Consider the following 14,377-nt stretch of genomic DNA (forward strand, 5'->3'; position numbering starts at 1 on the left):
AAAGTCTGGCAAGTTCAGAGTAGAATAAGGGGACTTGGTGGGTTACCTTTCAAAAGCCTAATACCCTCTGGATAAAAATCAGCATCAACATGGGGAATGAAGCAAAAGCAAGCAAGCTCAGGAATTCCAGACACCTGCTCCATGATGGAGCACCCAGGACTGATACAGAGTGCCCTGGCTTCCCACTAATGCTCACCCTGGCTCCTGGCTGCCTCTCTGTTTATGTGTGTCTCTCCCTTTCAAATAAATTAATAACATTAAACATTATTTTGTTGCCATGAAACAGATAAGTATTGAAGGAAATGTCAATAGTGAATGACAACAATTTTAGTAGTACCAGATTGCATCCTTGGCAGTGGAAAGGCAACCTGAACAAAATTTTGAGATTTATTGTTTTCCAGTACTTTGTTCTTGACTAAATAATTTTTATTGCTTTAACATAAACAGCAGGACCATATAAAAATTCACTCTCATCTAACATTTGTGAGTAAAACCTGCAAAATAACAAATATCTTCCATTTTATTCCTGAAATGGAAAACTGCATCTACAAAAACAGCTCTTGTTAACTGCTCTTCTTATAATGAGAAATCTTTGCAATAGTCTACAAATAGAAGTCCAGCAAAATTACTAGAATGGAAGCAATGATAATGAGAAGATACAGATGTAATTTTTTACAGCAGGCCAGAAATACTCCTGCATCAAGAACACCAATGTTCCCAAAACAGAGCGGCTCACAAAACTAGTGAGACAACACTGCCACCTGGTGCTCAAAAGAGATATTGCAAATCTGGAAAGAAAGTTTTGTTGTTTCCCCCTTGAGACTATTTCATTTTTTTTTAAATTGTCTCAAGTTGTCTCGATTATTCAATAAAATAACACAGAACTTTAAAAACATTATGTAAAATTCCAATTCTCAAATCTATGGACTGAGGCCAGCATGATGCACAGCTGGTCAAGCCACCTCCAGCAATACGGGCATTCCAGCTATAAACACCAGCTCTGCTTTTGCTCTAGCTCCTTACTAACGGTCTTGAAAAGCAGTGGAAGATGGCCCAAATATTTCAGTCCCAACTGCCCAACTCTAGGAGACCCCTATGGAGCTCCAGGCTCCTGTTGTTGAACTGGCACAGCTCTGTATGTTTTGGTCATTTGGGGACTGAACCAACAGATAGAAAAACCTCTCACTGTGCCTTTTTTTTAAAAAAATAAATCTTTCCTAAGAACCTTAAAATTAAAAGTTGTGGACTTAGTCTTTGATCTGTGAAGTTGGGCCTTAACACATCTTGACACAGAAAGATAAATGCAAGCTTTGGGGTCACAGGACTTTAAGCACCAGTGCTGACACTGGTATTACAACTTGAAGTTGTAATTTCCCTGAGTTTGGGTCATCTCTCCTATGCAGAATATCTACCACATTTCTTCAGAGGTAAGAGATAGCCAGTAACTGAGAGCTATACCACTTTCGCTAGAATTTCCCGACTTTTGTTCAACATTCTTTTGAAAGTGTTGTCATAGGTAGTGTGGCTCAACAACTTCATACTTCTTATAATTTTCAGATTCCCAAGTAACCTGTCAAAGGCATCAGGCAACCTTCACGCAAAATACAAGATCGACAGGCATATAACCGTGCATGCACATATGTTCATCTAGAGCAGCTGTATAATGGGGACCAGTATATCAAGAATTGACGATACAGTGCAGTAGGTACCTCTATTTCTGAACAAAAGATGGACTCCCGATGAAACTGTGAAATACATGGTAACTGTCAGTACAATGTGTGTCTGGATAAAAGGCAAAGTGACAGCAGATTGCTTTGATCCAGTGAAGCAAGAACAAGAAGCCGAAGGCAACAGGAGGAAATAGAATTCTGATGTGGTTGATACGGTTGGTATGACTTAGTTCTCCCTTCCCTCCCCGAGGCTCTGGCTCATTGACAACTGGCAGTAGAACTGAAAGAGGACCCTGCTGTTGTGTATGACTTGAAAGATCTCAAAAACAGAGATGCTGGACCGTGGGTGTGGTACAGCGGATGAAACCATTGCCTGGGACATCTGCGTGCTGCATGAGCTGAGGTTTGAGTCCTGGCGGAATGCTGGGACGGCTCCTGGGAAAGCAGAGAAAGATGAATGTTTCAACCCTGGCTGCCCACAAGGCCAGACTCCTGGCTCCAGACAGGCACAGTCCTGAGCATGACGGCCATTTGGGCTATGAATCAAGATGAGAGCTTTTCTCTCTTAAATTTGCCTTTCAAATAGATAAAGATTTCAGAAAACCGTTAGAGCCGCACAATGTATGTCGGAGTTTCTACGGGCGTTTCAACCCCTCAGCTTAGTTATGCCAGATGAACCCCATGTCCCTTACCAGGATTCTTCACACAGCCATCACTTACATGGGGTCATGAGTGCCGTCCCATTGCTGCTGGCTCTCTGCAAATCCTGCACTCCTACACTGTGTTATCCTTCAAACACATCAGCAACGGAGAAGGAAGGACTCACCTAGTGACAGTGTCGTAAATGCTGAAAGACAGAAACTTCAGCATCATTCACAAGAGTATACCTCTCTCCGTTGCTTTCCAAATTTCTAGCTTGCTGTCTTCCCCAACTCACTTAGCATTGCCCCAAAGGAGATATATTTTCATATTTTCTCAGAAAGTCCCAAACACATGAGGAACCTCAAAATTACTCCATATTCTTTTCCTCTCTTCTAATTTTTACAAATAATTATGAATTCTTATGGAAAGGCAGATTTACAGAGAGAGGGAAGACAAAGATTTTCCATCTTTTGGCTCACTCCCCAAATAGCTGCAATAGCCAGAGCTGATCTGGTCTGAAGCTGAGTCAGGAGCTTCTTAAAGGTCTCCCACATGGGTCTCTGGACCATCCTTCACTGCTTTTCCAGGCTGTAAGCAGAGAGCTGGATTAGAAGTAGAGCTGCCAGGACAAAAACTGGCACCCATCTGGGATGCTGGCACTTGCTTGCAGAACACTAGGCAGTTGAACTGTCGTCCTGGACCCTCTTCTACTTTCACAACTGCATTTCTCCCTCAAAGATCAAAGTTAGCTCTAAGAAGCCAAGGTTACATCACTGGCAGCATATGTCGATCCATGTCACTCCCCCATCATCCGCAATATGTTCATGACCATGTAGTAGCTTCCAATCCAACTTCATTTTGGAATCACTGGGGGAATTTCACCCTGAATGGGGCCTGGGCATCATTAGTGTTAAAAGGTGTGCACATAACACCAGCACTCCTTACTGCCAGCTGCTCAGTGCCTCCATCGGTTAATGAAATTTCAAGAAGGAACAAATGTTTGCATCACTTGAAGAAGAAATGTACTGAAACGTATAATCATTTCCTCTGAAGAACTAAAATCATGGGCAAGCAGCATAGCAGCTCAAATGGTAGGACTCGGGGGATGCTGTCAGTGTTGGTCCACTCTACAGCTTTACAGCCATTTTAGAGTTAGGTCTGCTGCCTTTCACCCTCAAATTAGAGCCCTATTGTGGAAGAGTCACCACAATAAATGGAGCTCAGTCCCTTGCCAGTACCTGCCATCTTTTGTGATATTTTGTCTGAAGGAATAAAGTGGAGAAACAGAGAATGAGAATCCAGCATCTTACCCCGCCCCAGGGCCTGTCTTCCAGCTTTCCCTGTGTTTCCCATACTGGACCAACGTAATCTACATCATGGCAAGCTTTTCAAATTGGCTCCCTTATAGTGTGCAGATAAAGTTCCATGGTGCCCCTAAACTGAGTATGCCAGACGGGTTGATGCCCTGTTAAACTGACTTTTCACAGACCTACCCCTGCCCACAGCTGAGTGCCTGCCTCTACCAGGACCTGTTGGCAGCGAGCACATCAGAGCAGAAACCCATGAACACAGGTCAGGTGCAGCGACTTCCCCCGGGGGAACTCCCATTCTCTGCTGTCCTGGATGCCCCTCTTCCTTTGAGACGCATTCTGCTAGCATCGCGGTCCATGGCTGCAGAGGGAGTCTGACAGGAAGAGCTACATTCCTATGGAGTATCAGCAATCTCTCAAAAGAGTGCTGGATTTCCTTTTACAAGTTTTGTTTTTTATTTATTTATTTTCTCAGAAAGCCAGATGTTCTTGTTTGGAAATTATAGTCACCAAGTAGAGAAGTACCCTCCCTTTGCCATCCCAAGATAATGCTTATATCCACAGGGAGAAGCTGAATTTCAAAATCTATGTCATTTAATAAGGTCCAACACTTAAAATATCCTAATATAAACATTCTGATGTAATAAAATATATGTAAATATGTATGCATATTTGTTTGTAACAGAAAAGCATGAAAACAAATACATTTAGATCTTTCTGGTTTCCCTTCCATTACATAGTAAACAATCATATACAATCATTCCCATGTTTGGTTTCACATGTGTATTTTCAACAATGCAATAAACAAACAGTAAAAGTTTATGACATTGAATTACATACAAAATCACAATTAGATCAACAAATAAGTTCAAGTTTTAAGATCATTATAAATTGTGAAAAACATGTATCCAGAAGTAAAACCAATGATTACAAATTACAGTAGTGTCTATATTCCCTGTAAAAAGAGGTATTTTTTCAGAATATACAGATCATAAACCACAGAGCCTGGCTCCTGAGTGCAGAAATCATTGGTTTCCTTAAACCAGTGGTTCCCCTAAACCATTGTCACTTAAAAATTCGTAAAAACAAACAGAAAACCCTGTATCATAGAGCTGAGCATACAGGACAGCTGCTGATAACTGAGAAACTATGAAGATCAACCTTGTAGTACCCTGTTCACTGCATCATGTCTGTGTACGGACTGTTTTGCTCTTCTGTGTCCTCACTTGCAACAAAGGGCGACAAGCCTTCCATCAGTGCATTCCTTTGGATTGGCCATTAACCAACAGACATGAGATTCCTCCATTTAATTCCCTTCTGCCATGTCCAGAACAGAAAAACAGCCACTTCCACCACGAGGAAGAAGCATTGAAAATGTGCCCAGCGGGGTGAGGAGGAGGCTCTCAATCCAGGTGTCATGTATCTATATTCCCGTCTATCCTTTGGTTGAATTCCTTTCTTCCCACTTTCATTGTACACCCCCCCACCCCCTGCATGCTGTTGCTGTTCGATGCTTCTGTGTGACGAAAGCAGGCCAGCCTCTTTCATTTCTAAGTTGTTTCTATCTTCTAATATAAAAATGTGCTACCTTGACGAGCTCCCAATTCATCCCATCCCCTCAAATTTCAGTTTACAAGTGCAACTAGGATCCTTGACCCTTCATCGGTCAAGGATCATCCCCTGAGTGATTGCTTAAATTCTGCAGCTCTTTAGCACTTCGAAGGCTGGTCACCCACCACATCTTCACTCTCAGTTTGTGTTCTGGTTTCACTGCATCTAAAGTACCACTTAAAACTAGCCCAGGAGCAACCTGACATCTCACCATTAAGCAACACTTACCAAATGCAGTCATCTCTGAGTCTGAATGTTAACAAAAATTGGGAAAATTCTAAATGTGGGTAGAAGTTACTTGTGTTGGTATTCACTGACTTGCTTCCTCTCTGCTTTTCTGGCCTGAATTAACAGAGAGGAACGCAACAGTGTTTTCAGCTTTGTGAAATATCTGAAGCTTCCATTAAGGAATAGGGTTTAATTTTTTCATCAAATCATAACACACACACTGCATGAGTAAGTCAAAATCTTATTTTAGGGACTATGAAGAATGCACTAAGTAACAGTTTTCTAACACAAAAAATTAAAGTGCTGAGTGTATATAAATGTAGAACAACGGCTCATGAAAGAAATCTTTCCATGTCTAATTGGCACTGTTTTTTTTTATTGTTGATTTCACTGGAATATACATAATTGAATAATACTACCATAGAATAGGTGTTAAATATTAAAAATTAGCAAGATCAATAAATTACCTCTTGAAATACTTGAGATAAAGTGAAAGGCTGTATGTGAAAAGTTGATTATTCATTATAGACCAGAACAAAAGACAATTAACATAAATTTAATAGTTCAAAAATTTGCAGTGACAAATAAAGGTTTGAACTTCAAAGAGTTGATAGAAACCAAAGTTAAAAGACATTTATTTTGGTGCAAAAATATTTGGAAGCCCATGCACACTTTATCCATAGTAATCATTTCCATGAGCTTTTTTCTTTTTTAAGACCCATGGATTATAAAACTGGATTTAAATCCATGGGTCTTTAATAATTCTTAGAAATCACACAAACCTGATTAAAATTCTGGTCTCATAGATTTTCTAAATACATCCAAACTCTTGACAACAAAAATTAAAACAAGTTGTAAACTGAACAAAGGCATCAGTTAAGTAACTTGTAACTGATGATTGGCTGTTTTGTTAACCATTGTGGGATACACTGGTAACTCAAGGGAATCAAGGAAGGGGTGTGTGTGTGTGTGTGTGTGTGTGTGTGTGTGTGTGTGTGTGTGTGTGTTTCGAGTCTTTAGTGGGCTTTGAAGGCACTAGGTTATCCCTTGCATTAAAAACAAAAGTGACTCCCACAGACACACAAAACACGTCAATGAATTTGTAGGTATATCTGTCCACTCTGAGTACATAATGCTGGCAGTGCTGCGGGGGAGATCAATTTTCCCGCCTTACACGGCTCTCACGTGGTGTCACCCTTCATTCTCTGCTTTGCCGTCACGCTCCGCCACAACAGTGGTCACCACGGTGCTCTGATTCTGAAACAGCACATCCGCGCCTGCTGGTGGTGGCTTGTACAGAAAGACGGCGAGTCCATTGAAGAACATGGTGATGATTTTGCAAGTCACACCTACATATTCAAGAGAAAACGTACATCAGGCCTTTATGACAAAATCAAGTTAGCTCTCACTAGAGAAGTTCTTCAAGAACAGAAACTCATCACTCTATACCAAAGACCAATCGGGCACTATAGGTCTATGCTCTAAAATCATGTGCAAACCATTCAATGAAATAGCATTTGTTTTCCATGCTCCACCTCCAGCTTCAGCACAGTACATGGCTATTGAAAGTCACAGACATACGGCAGCGATAGACAAATAGCTCACAGTGCCCTTGAACTTGAATAAGTTGCAGGATTTTTCCTGTTGCCAACAAACAACAATTCCGGGAATCGAAAAGGCTTTTGGGTTTCTTAAAAGGCAAGTTCTAGGGAACACATCACATTTAATGCACACAGTTTCTCTTAATTTTAAGCTAAAACTATGAACCATTCCAACTCACAAGCTTTACTGGCTTGCATTTTGAGCTCACCAAAATAAAGAGAAAGTAGTTCTAACCTCAACATTAAGCATTAAATAATAAGAGCCAGTGAATATGTGAAATGTCTATTTTTTTCAGCAACTGATTGGTTTTGTTTTAAAATGTTTTAAAAGTTATTTTAAAATGTGTAGTTGATAAGCAGGGTTGCTCACTGATGGGAACTGCTGGGTTCATAGGAGGGTTACTAACAGGGAACTAGTCACTGCTTTTGGTTGTTGCATTGTTTTTGAAGACTTAAGGGTGTGTATGTTTTGTCACACTCAACAACACAGAGCAGGAAAATGAACAATGCATCATCCTTATGGCCAGACAATACAAACAAAAGCAATTAAGTATATTTTAACTGTAATCACAGAGAATAAAAATGGTTTTTAAAAGCAGCTAAAGGTAATGAGATTAATCGTGACTATTCTTCTCCATGTTACTCTTTCATTGCTTCTTAAAGTTTATATATTCATTTCCTCAGAGGATATTTTATTACCCTGTCAGCAATTCAGTCAGGGCTTTCATACAGAAAGAGTAATAAGCTTATCTTGATAACTGTGCCAGAATAATAACAATGGAAATGATAGATTGATATCAGAATGATCTGTTTTTAATACTCAGATTTAATTGCTTAGAAGCTTTTCCAAGTTTTTGAAAGTCTGTCTTACACACCAGATGTGTTATTCCACTTTCTAATTCTTAGCTTACATTTTACATGTAACCAAGACTGCACCGACTACAAAAGCAGGAAAACACTGAATGTCACGGCTGACCACCTACACTGCGCAAAGGCCTCTCAGCAGGGTTGAGTGCCCACGGCCCTCTCACTCCCGGACAAGCTGCGCTTGCAGAAGCCTTGCCCCCATGGGACAGCCACCCCAGCAGGTGTCTCAGAACCCTGTTTTGGCGTATGGATACTCTATCCAGAAAACTGTCTAACATGTAGTACAGGGGAAGCAAACACTATGCTCTCTTCGGTAGACGTCTCACCCTTGCAAACTCGCTTCAAAGCCCCACGACGAGGACTTCTGCATGCGTCTGGACTTGAGGACTGTCCAACAACTTGGACGGAACACGACAAGCCAAGGAGCTAACAACAAACTCCTACCCATTGTCGCTGTTGACAGCAGTAATGCCAATGCTAAGAAGCTACCACTTACTTATGGCGACTAGCATGTGGGCCATCTTGATGTTATCATAGATCCAGCAAGCTCCTTTAATGCCACACTCATTAATATCCCAGAGAATACATGTGCTGTCTATTGTCGTACCAAATATAATTGGTCCAGGAATTGTGCCTAGAAAAATCACAGGTGAACACACATGAGTAAAGATTTCAGCTTATATTTGCAGATTTCTAATGTACATGTCTCTATGTGTATTTTATAAATAAAAAAAAGGCCCTAATGAATCTACATTCAGGTTATTCAATTCCTATATAAGTTGCAGGGATATAGAAGATTATAGATAAATTTTTTTAGAAAACCGTACGTAGTTATTATATCCATTAACCATTACTATTAGTTTAATATTTCTAATTAAATAAAATGTTATTTCATAGAAATACATTGAATTAGTGACTTGAATTACTGAATTACGATAGCTAACATTTTAAGTCACTGCTTTTGTTATATAACAAATGAATATACCTTTGAAAATAGCCATTGCATATTTAAAAATCAAAATCCACTGTGTCTGCTGAACCAAATCATGCACTCAACCACTGCATATGTGACATGTGTAAATGTGTGTGTACATGCTAACATGCTTGGGTATGCATGAGTGCATCAGACAGGTACACACAGACTTCTGGACTAATCCACACTGAAGTATTACTCCCTTACATGCATGTTAAAAGCAAACACTATGCCATTATGTAAGAGAATTTGACGCTCTCGGTTCTGGTATGAGGGTTCTGGAACCAATCTCCTGCAGCTACTGAGAGACAAACACAGCCAGGGTGCGTCAGCTGTTACGTATCCAAAACTGACTTGAGGCGATATTTCTTAAGGACTTTGGCCACTCCCAGTCTGTTCTCACATGACTTGTCATCGACAGAATCAAAACGACACTGGACTGAGAGAAAAGAATCAACTTCCTGGTCGCATTCCCGCCATCAGTTGTGGAAGAACATTGGACAAAACCCTGTACCTCCCAGGGTCTTAGTTTATGCGTCTGAAAAAATGGGAAAAGTTGAAGGAAGGGTTTTCTAACAGTAAGCTTTTGTCCTTTTAAAAGCTTTTGTTTTAAAAAGCGATCCCCCCAAAAATAGGATTCTATCATCTTCTTATTCCTACATTTAGAACCTTATACAAACCCATAGTATAAATCCTTGTACCCATATATGTTTAATTAGTCACAGTATCTAAAATACAGTATGCAGAAATTAACTCATTAAATTTCCTACCAATGCAATAGGGTAGTGTCACCAATGGAGAGAACAGCAGGGAGAAAAAACTGATGCTAATGTTTTTAATATTTCTGTAAATATGCCTTTTGAGGTTCTATTTGCAACAGAACGGAAGCAGCAGACACAAAGCAGGTGCCTAGTAAAGTTGTCATATTCTTAAGTGACACATAATAATGCTCCTTCTTCACCCAGAAAAACAGTTTTCTTCCATGAATAGTAAACAAGCTTCCACTATGCTTTATATTCTGGGCATACAAATGTAAATTAATAAACCAGCACACTAATCCATCCAGACACCACACAGTGGATTCATAAAAATGAGCATACCCAATAATCGAAGCAACATAAACTGTATTCCCAATGCTAGTGAGCGCTGCCTTTGATTAACACACCTGGAAATATTAAACAAAGATGAGACCAAGAAAGGGTAAGCTCATATTTATACCAATTTAGCATTGCTATATTAAAGTAAATGCTGTGCAAACAATAAAATAAAGAGACAGAGATCTTTCATCCACTGCTTCGTTCCCACAATGACCAGACTGGAGTCAGACCAAAGTCAGAAGCCAGGAGCTTCATCTGGGTGTCCCTCATGGATGCAGAGACTTGAGCCATCATCCAATGCTTTCTCACAAGAGCATTAGCACGAAACCAGATCAGAAACGGAGTGGCCAGGACATGAACCAGCACTCCCAGAGGACACTGGCAGCACACGTGGCAGCTTTCCCTGCTATGTTCCAATACGGGTTCCCACACAAAGACTTAAAGCAATGATTTTGAAGCATTACAAAGATGATTGAAACATAAGCATAATCAACACAAAATCATGTCAAAGCAATCCATCAATCTTCTAAAGCAAACAACTAGTTCAAATAAGTTGAAATTTTTAAAAGCATTTTCTCTCTATCTTCAATTTCCATGAAATGCAAGATTAATAACACTGTTGACAAAATCCCTAAACTTCATCAATATTTGCCACTTAGGATGCCAACATCCCATGTCACAGGGCTTGGTTTGAGTCCCATTTTCTCAATGTTTCTGATCCAGCTTGCTGTTAATATGCTGGGGAGACAACAGGTCATAGCCCAAGTCTTTGGATTCCTGCCACCCACATGGGAGTCCTCGTGAATTCTTGGCTACTGGTTTTGGCCTGGTCCCCTTCACTACTGCAGGCTATACACAGGTATCCACACATAATTTAAAGGTTTGGGAAAGAGACCTTACAGCTAAAAAGTTTATTTGAAATCCATGCATAGTTTTGACAAGATAATATTTTCCATGGACTTTTTAAAGAGCCTGCTGATGTGCATAGATATGAAAACATTTTGGGCACCAAAATAAACCTGTTTTTTAAATTCCACTTTCTGTGAACTTTTGGAAGTGCCCCTGGACACAGAACAGCTGAGGAAAATATGTAAGAAATATTGTGCAGAGCAGTAAGAAGGAAAAACAGCTGAAATCAGAAAGCTGGTAACCAGCCAGATGCCAGCCAGTTTCTTTTCAATTAGCATCACGCCTAGGAACAATCGGTACCACAGCCCCTAACGAGTGAAGCAGAATGCACATCATCCTGATGTTGGTACAGGTGCAGTGCACTTCAGTTCCATGATACTCATGGACCAATGAACCTGTCGCCAGCTCACAACGGAAGCTTGATGAAAGAGGCAGACAAAACAGCACCAAGGACTCGCCAAGTGGGCAATGCAAACAATCTCCACACACATCATCTCCTTTAACCCTTACACATCAGGCAGCCTCTCCAATGACACAAGATCAAATCTGCTAAGCACCAAACGAGCTTTCCAGCTCACAGTCAGTGGAAGTGCAAATGGAGCCCGTTCCACTCAGTGTGTCCCTTAGGGATGGGATCACTACAAAACACCTACCTCAGGATGGATACAGTTATCGGCGTACCAGCCATAAATGTGAAGACAATTGTCATGAAGAAAACACCCAGGAATACGGTCAAGTTTGCACACTGGCTTTGACACTTCCCAGCTTTTGCCTCAGAGCTAAGGCCTTCTGAATCTGAAGTTACTTCTGGTTGCCTTTGGATACAGGAGCAATTATGATATACCTGGGAAGCATTAGACATAAAATACCTACTGTTTATTTTGAAAATATCCTTACATTATTGCACACGGGGTGGTATGTAGGTACAGCAAACACTATAGCGCTGCCTGGGCCCCTAGATAACAAAGAACTCTGAGCACTAACCCCAAAGAAAAAATGAAGCAAGTGGAAACAAGCCAGATAGAAGAAGCACCATGGCCTACGCTTGATTTATTTGGCCATTACTTCAATGTACAATCTATTGCCGGCTCATGACTTTTTGAAGCAGATAAATGGAAACCTAATAGCTACAACACTCTAGACTACCTTCAATAGATTACAACTGCTCATATAATGTATCATTGCTAACTTTTTTTTTTTCCCCTTCTTTTTTGGGAGGGAATTGGCAACCATAGGGACAATCATTATCTTCCCTAGTTTGAAAAACTCACACTGCCATTGGCACAGTAAAAATAGCTAATGCGTCCTAAGACTGTGGAAGAAAAAAAATGCTATAACTACAATTTGATGAACATGTTTTAACTGCTTTACTGAAAGCAAACTGTATCCTTTTAAAACAGTGTGCTGACAGTAACAAAATGATTACTGTCTCAATAAGAGCTATTTTACAAATAATTATGCATGAACAATTTCTCATTCAAATAGACACATATATTATTATCTTAATAATGAAAGATATGAAATTAACATGATAAAACAACAGGCATTTTTCTCAGTAAGAGAAATAAGTCATTGACTCATTTGCATCAACACACTTTCTTCTATATGTGGGAGTTAAAAATGCATAAGCAAAAACAAAAAAGAAAGAAAACAGAAATGCCTGTATCTGTTTTATTGAAAATAAAGTTTTCTCAAACTTTAAGTCTTTGACAGATTCTTAAATATTACAAACGGCTAGAGTTTCAATGATTTTGTGACTATTTTTAAATTTATTACAGTTGCATCACTTACCATTTGTAACTGTTTAAAGTCCTCGCCTACTTTCCTGCTAAATAATGGTTTTTTTTCTTTTTATTTTTTGAAAGCTTTTTTTTTAAAATGAAGCATTAAATCTTTGAATATTATGCAAATTAAAATAATAAAAAACAGAAGTTCATTAGTCTCTAAGAGAAAATTATTTCTTCCAATATTTAATATCTCAGTTCTAATCCTGGTACAAGTTTCACACTTGTAAGACCTCAACCAATTTGGAACAAGTGGGCAAAGTCAATGCGAAATGGTGCTCTTTCATTGATCCAAGTCCAGAATCCCTTTGACGTGCCAATTCTAGAAAACAGTCCTGTCTCAGGAAATCTAAATATGCAAATAACACTGCATAGGCACCTGCACCCATGTGGGAGACCCTGAAGAAGTACCTGGCTCCTGGATTCCACCTGGTCAAGCCCTGGCCATCGCAGAAATTTGGGAGAGTGAATCAACAAATGGAGACCTTTTTTCCCTGTCTCTCCTAACCTTTTCTCTGGAATTCTGTGTTTTAAATCAATAAAATCAATCTTTAAAAACAGAAAAGCAATTAAAGTATTTCCTCTCCTGGTGAAACTGAACAACTCCCAAATAAAGGAGAAGCATTGACCCTTAATCTATCTTCCAAAGCCTGGTTTTGCAGTTTGGGTCACTAATTTGAAATGGAAGACAAACACTGCTATCACAGGTGTATAAAGGTGTTTATTTTGTTATTAGAAATACATTTGCTTATAGGAACTATTCCATGAGAAATAAGCATCTGAACAATCAGTGCATTTTTATAAACTAATTAGGTATAAAATGACAAGTCAGATCATTGAGGGTCAAAATAAATGGAAAACAATTTGCTATGTGTAATGGAAGTTATCTCAGCATTTAGTGGAAAAAAAATCAATTTGGGGAGTGTATCAGTAGCTAGAATTTCCTGGTTTTTGTCTGCTTTGCAAACAGAGTGAGAATGAATACATATTTCTTTAAATGCAGCAAACGCAATGCCTCTTTAAAGTAGCACACCCCGTTACCTTTGATTTCGATTTTGAAATGGCGTTCACACAACCTGCAAAGCAGGGAGAGAAATACTGGACCCCATCCTCTCCACAGACAGGATAATAGTATGATCGCAGACAGTTGCAGTCGGCATTGCAAGGGGCGGTCAAGTTCCCCAGCTCTCCAGTCCTGCATACAGGGGAAGAAGGGAGGATTGAGCTGATGATACCATCCCTCTCAGTACCAGACTGCTGCTGGCGAGTCGGCCACGTGTTCACTCACACAGCACACGGTGACTGAAGGAATAAAACACCTATCTGTCTTGCACATGCACCATCATTTCTTGTTGGAGGAGCTTGTATTCTGTAGACCTGCAACCCCTCCTCAACACACACACAGCACACAGCAGCAGCAGCAGCAGCACACTCTGACTCTGCAGCCATGGCAACCAAAACATCTCCAGACATGGCCACATGGGCTTGAGGTGCAGGCAACATTCTAAACCTGAGAGGATCAATGAAACCATAAAACTGCAGCCTCGAGAGGCTAACTTCGCTATGCTTGGCCAAGTGTGATTTCTCCGGTCACCAGATCCGGTGTAGCCTCAGTTGCCTCTGAACAGCAAGCAAGCTGCTTTGCATCATGGAGGGTTGCTGTAAAGAAAAGGTTTTCCCAATCC

The 14,377-nt window shown here is 40.1% G+C and overlaps 1 protein-coding gene across 1 annotated transcript in view; it reads right to left on the reverse strand.

Moving 5' to 3' along the window:
- Positions 1-4,059: 4,059 nt before the first annotated feature.
- The window catches only part of SLCO4C1 (solute carrier organic anion transporter family member 4C1), a 43,534-nt gene continuing 33,216 nt past the window's right edge, over positions 4,060-14,377 (reverse strand). Inside the window, exons 9-13 of the mRNA XM_040986093.1 lie at positions 13,734-13,887; positions 11,562-11,752; positions 10,003-10,067; positions 8,426-8,563; positions 4,060-6,810 (exon numbers count right to left, since the gene is read on the reverse strand). Coding sequence (XP_040842027.1) covers positions 6,653-6,810; positions 8,426-8,563; positions 10,003-10,067; positions 11,562-11,752; positions 13,734-13,887 — 706 coding nt within the window. The 3' untranslated portion in view covers positions 4,060-6,652. The remainder of the gene's footprint in view (positions 6,811-8,425; positions 8,564-10,002; positions 10,068-11,561; positions 11,753-13,733; positions 13,888-14,377) is intronic.

This window comes from Ochotona curzoniae, unplaced genomic scaffold (genome assembly GCF_017591425.1).
Source record: "Ochotona curzoniae isolate NIBS_2020 unplaced genomic scaffold, NIBS_Ocur_1.0 contig_4501, whole genome shotgun sequence".
NCBI lineage: Eukaryota > Metazoa > Chordata > Mammalia > Lagomorpha > Ochotonidae > Ochotona > Ochotona curzoniae.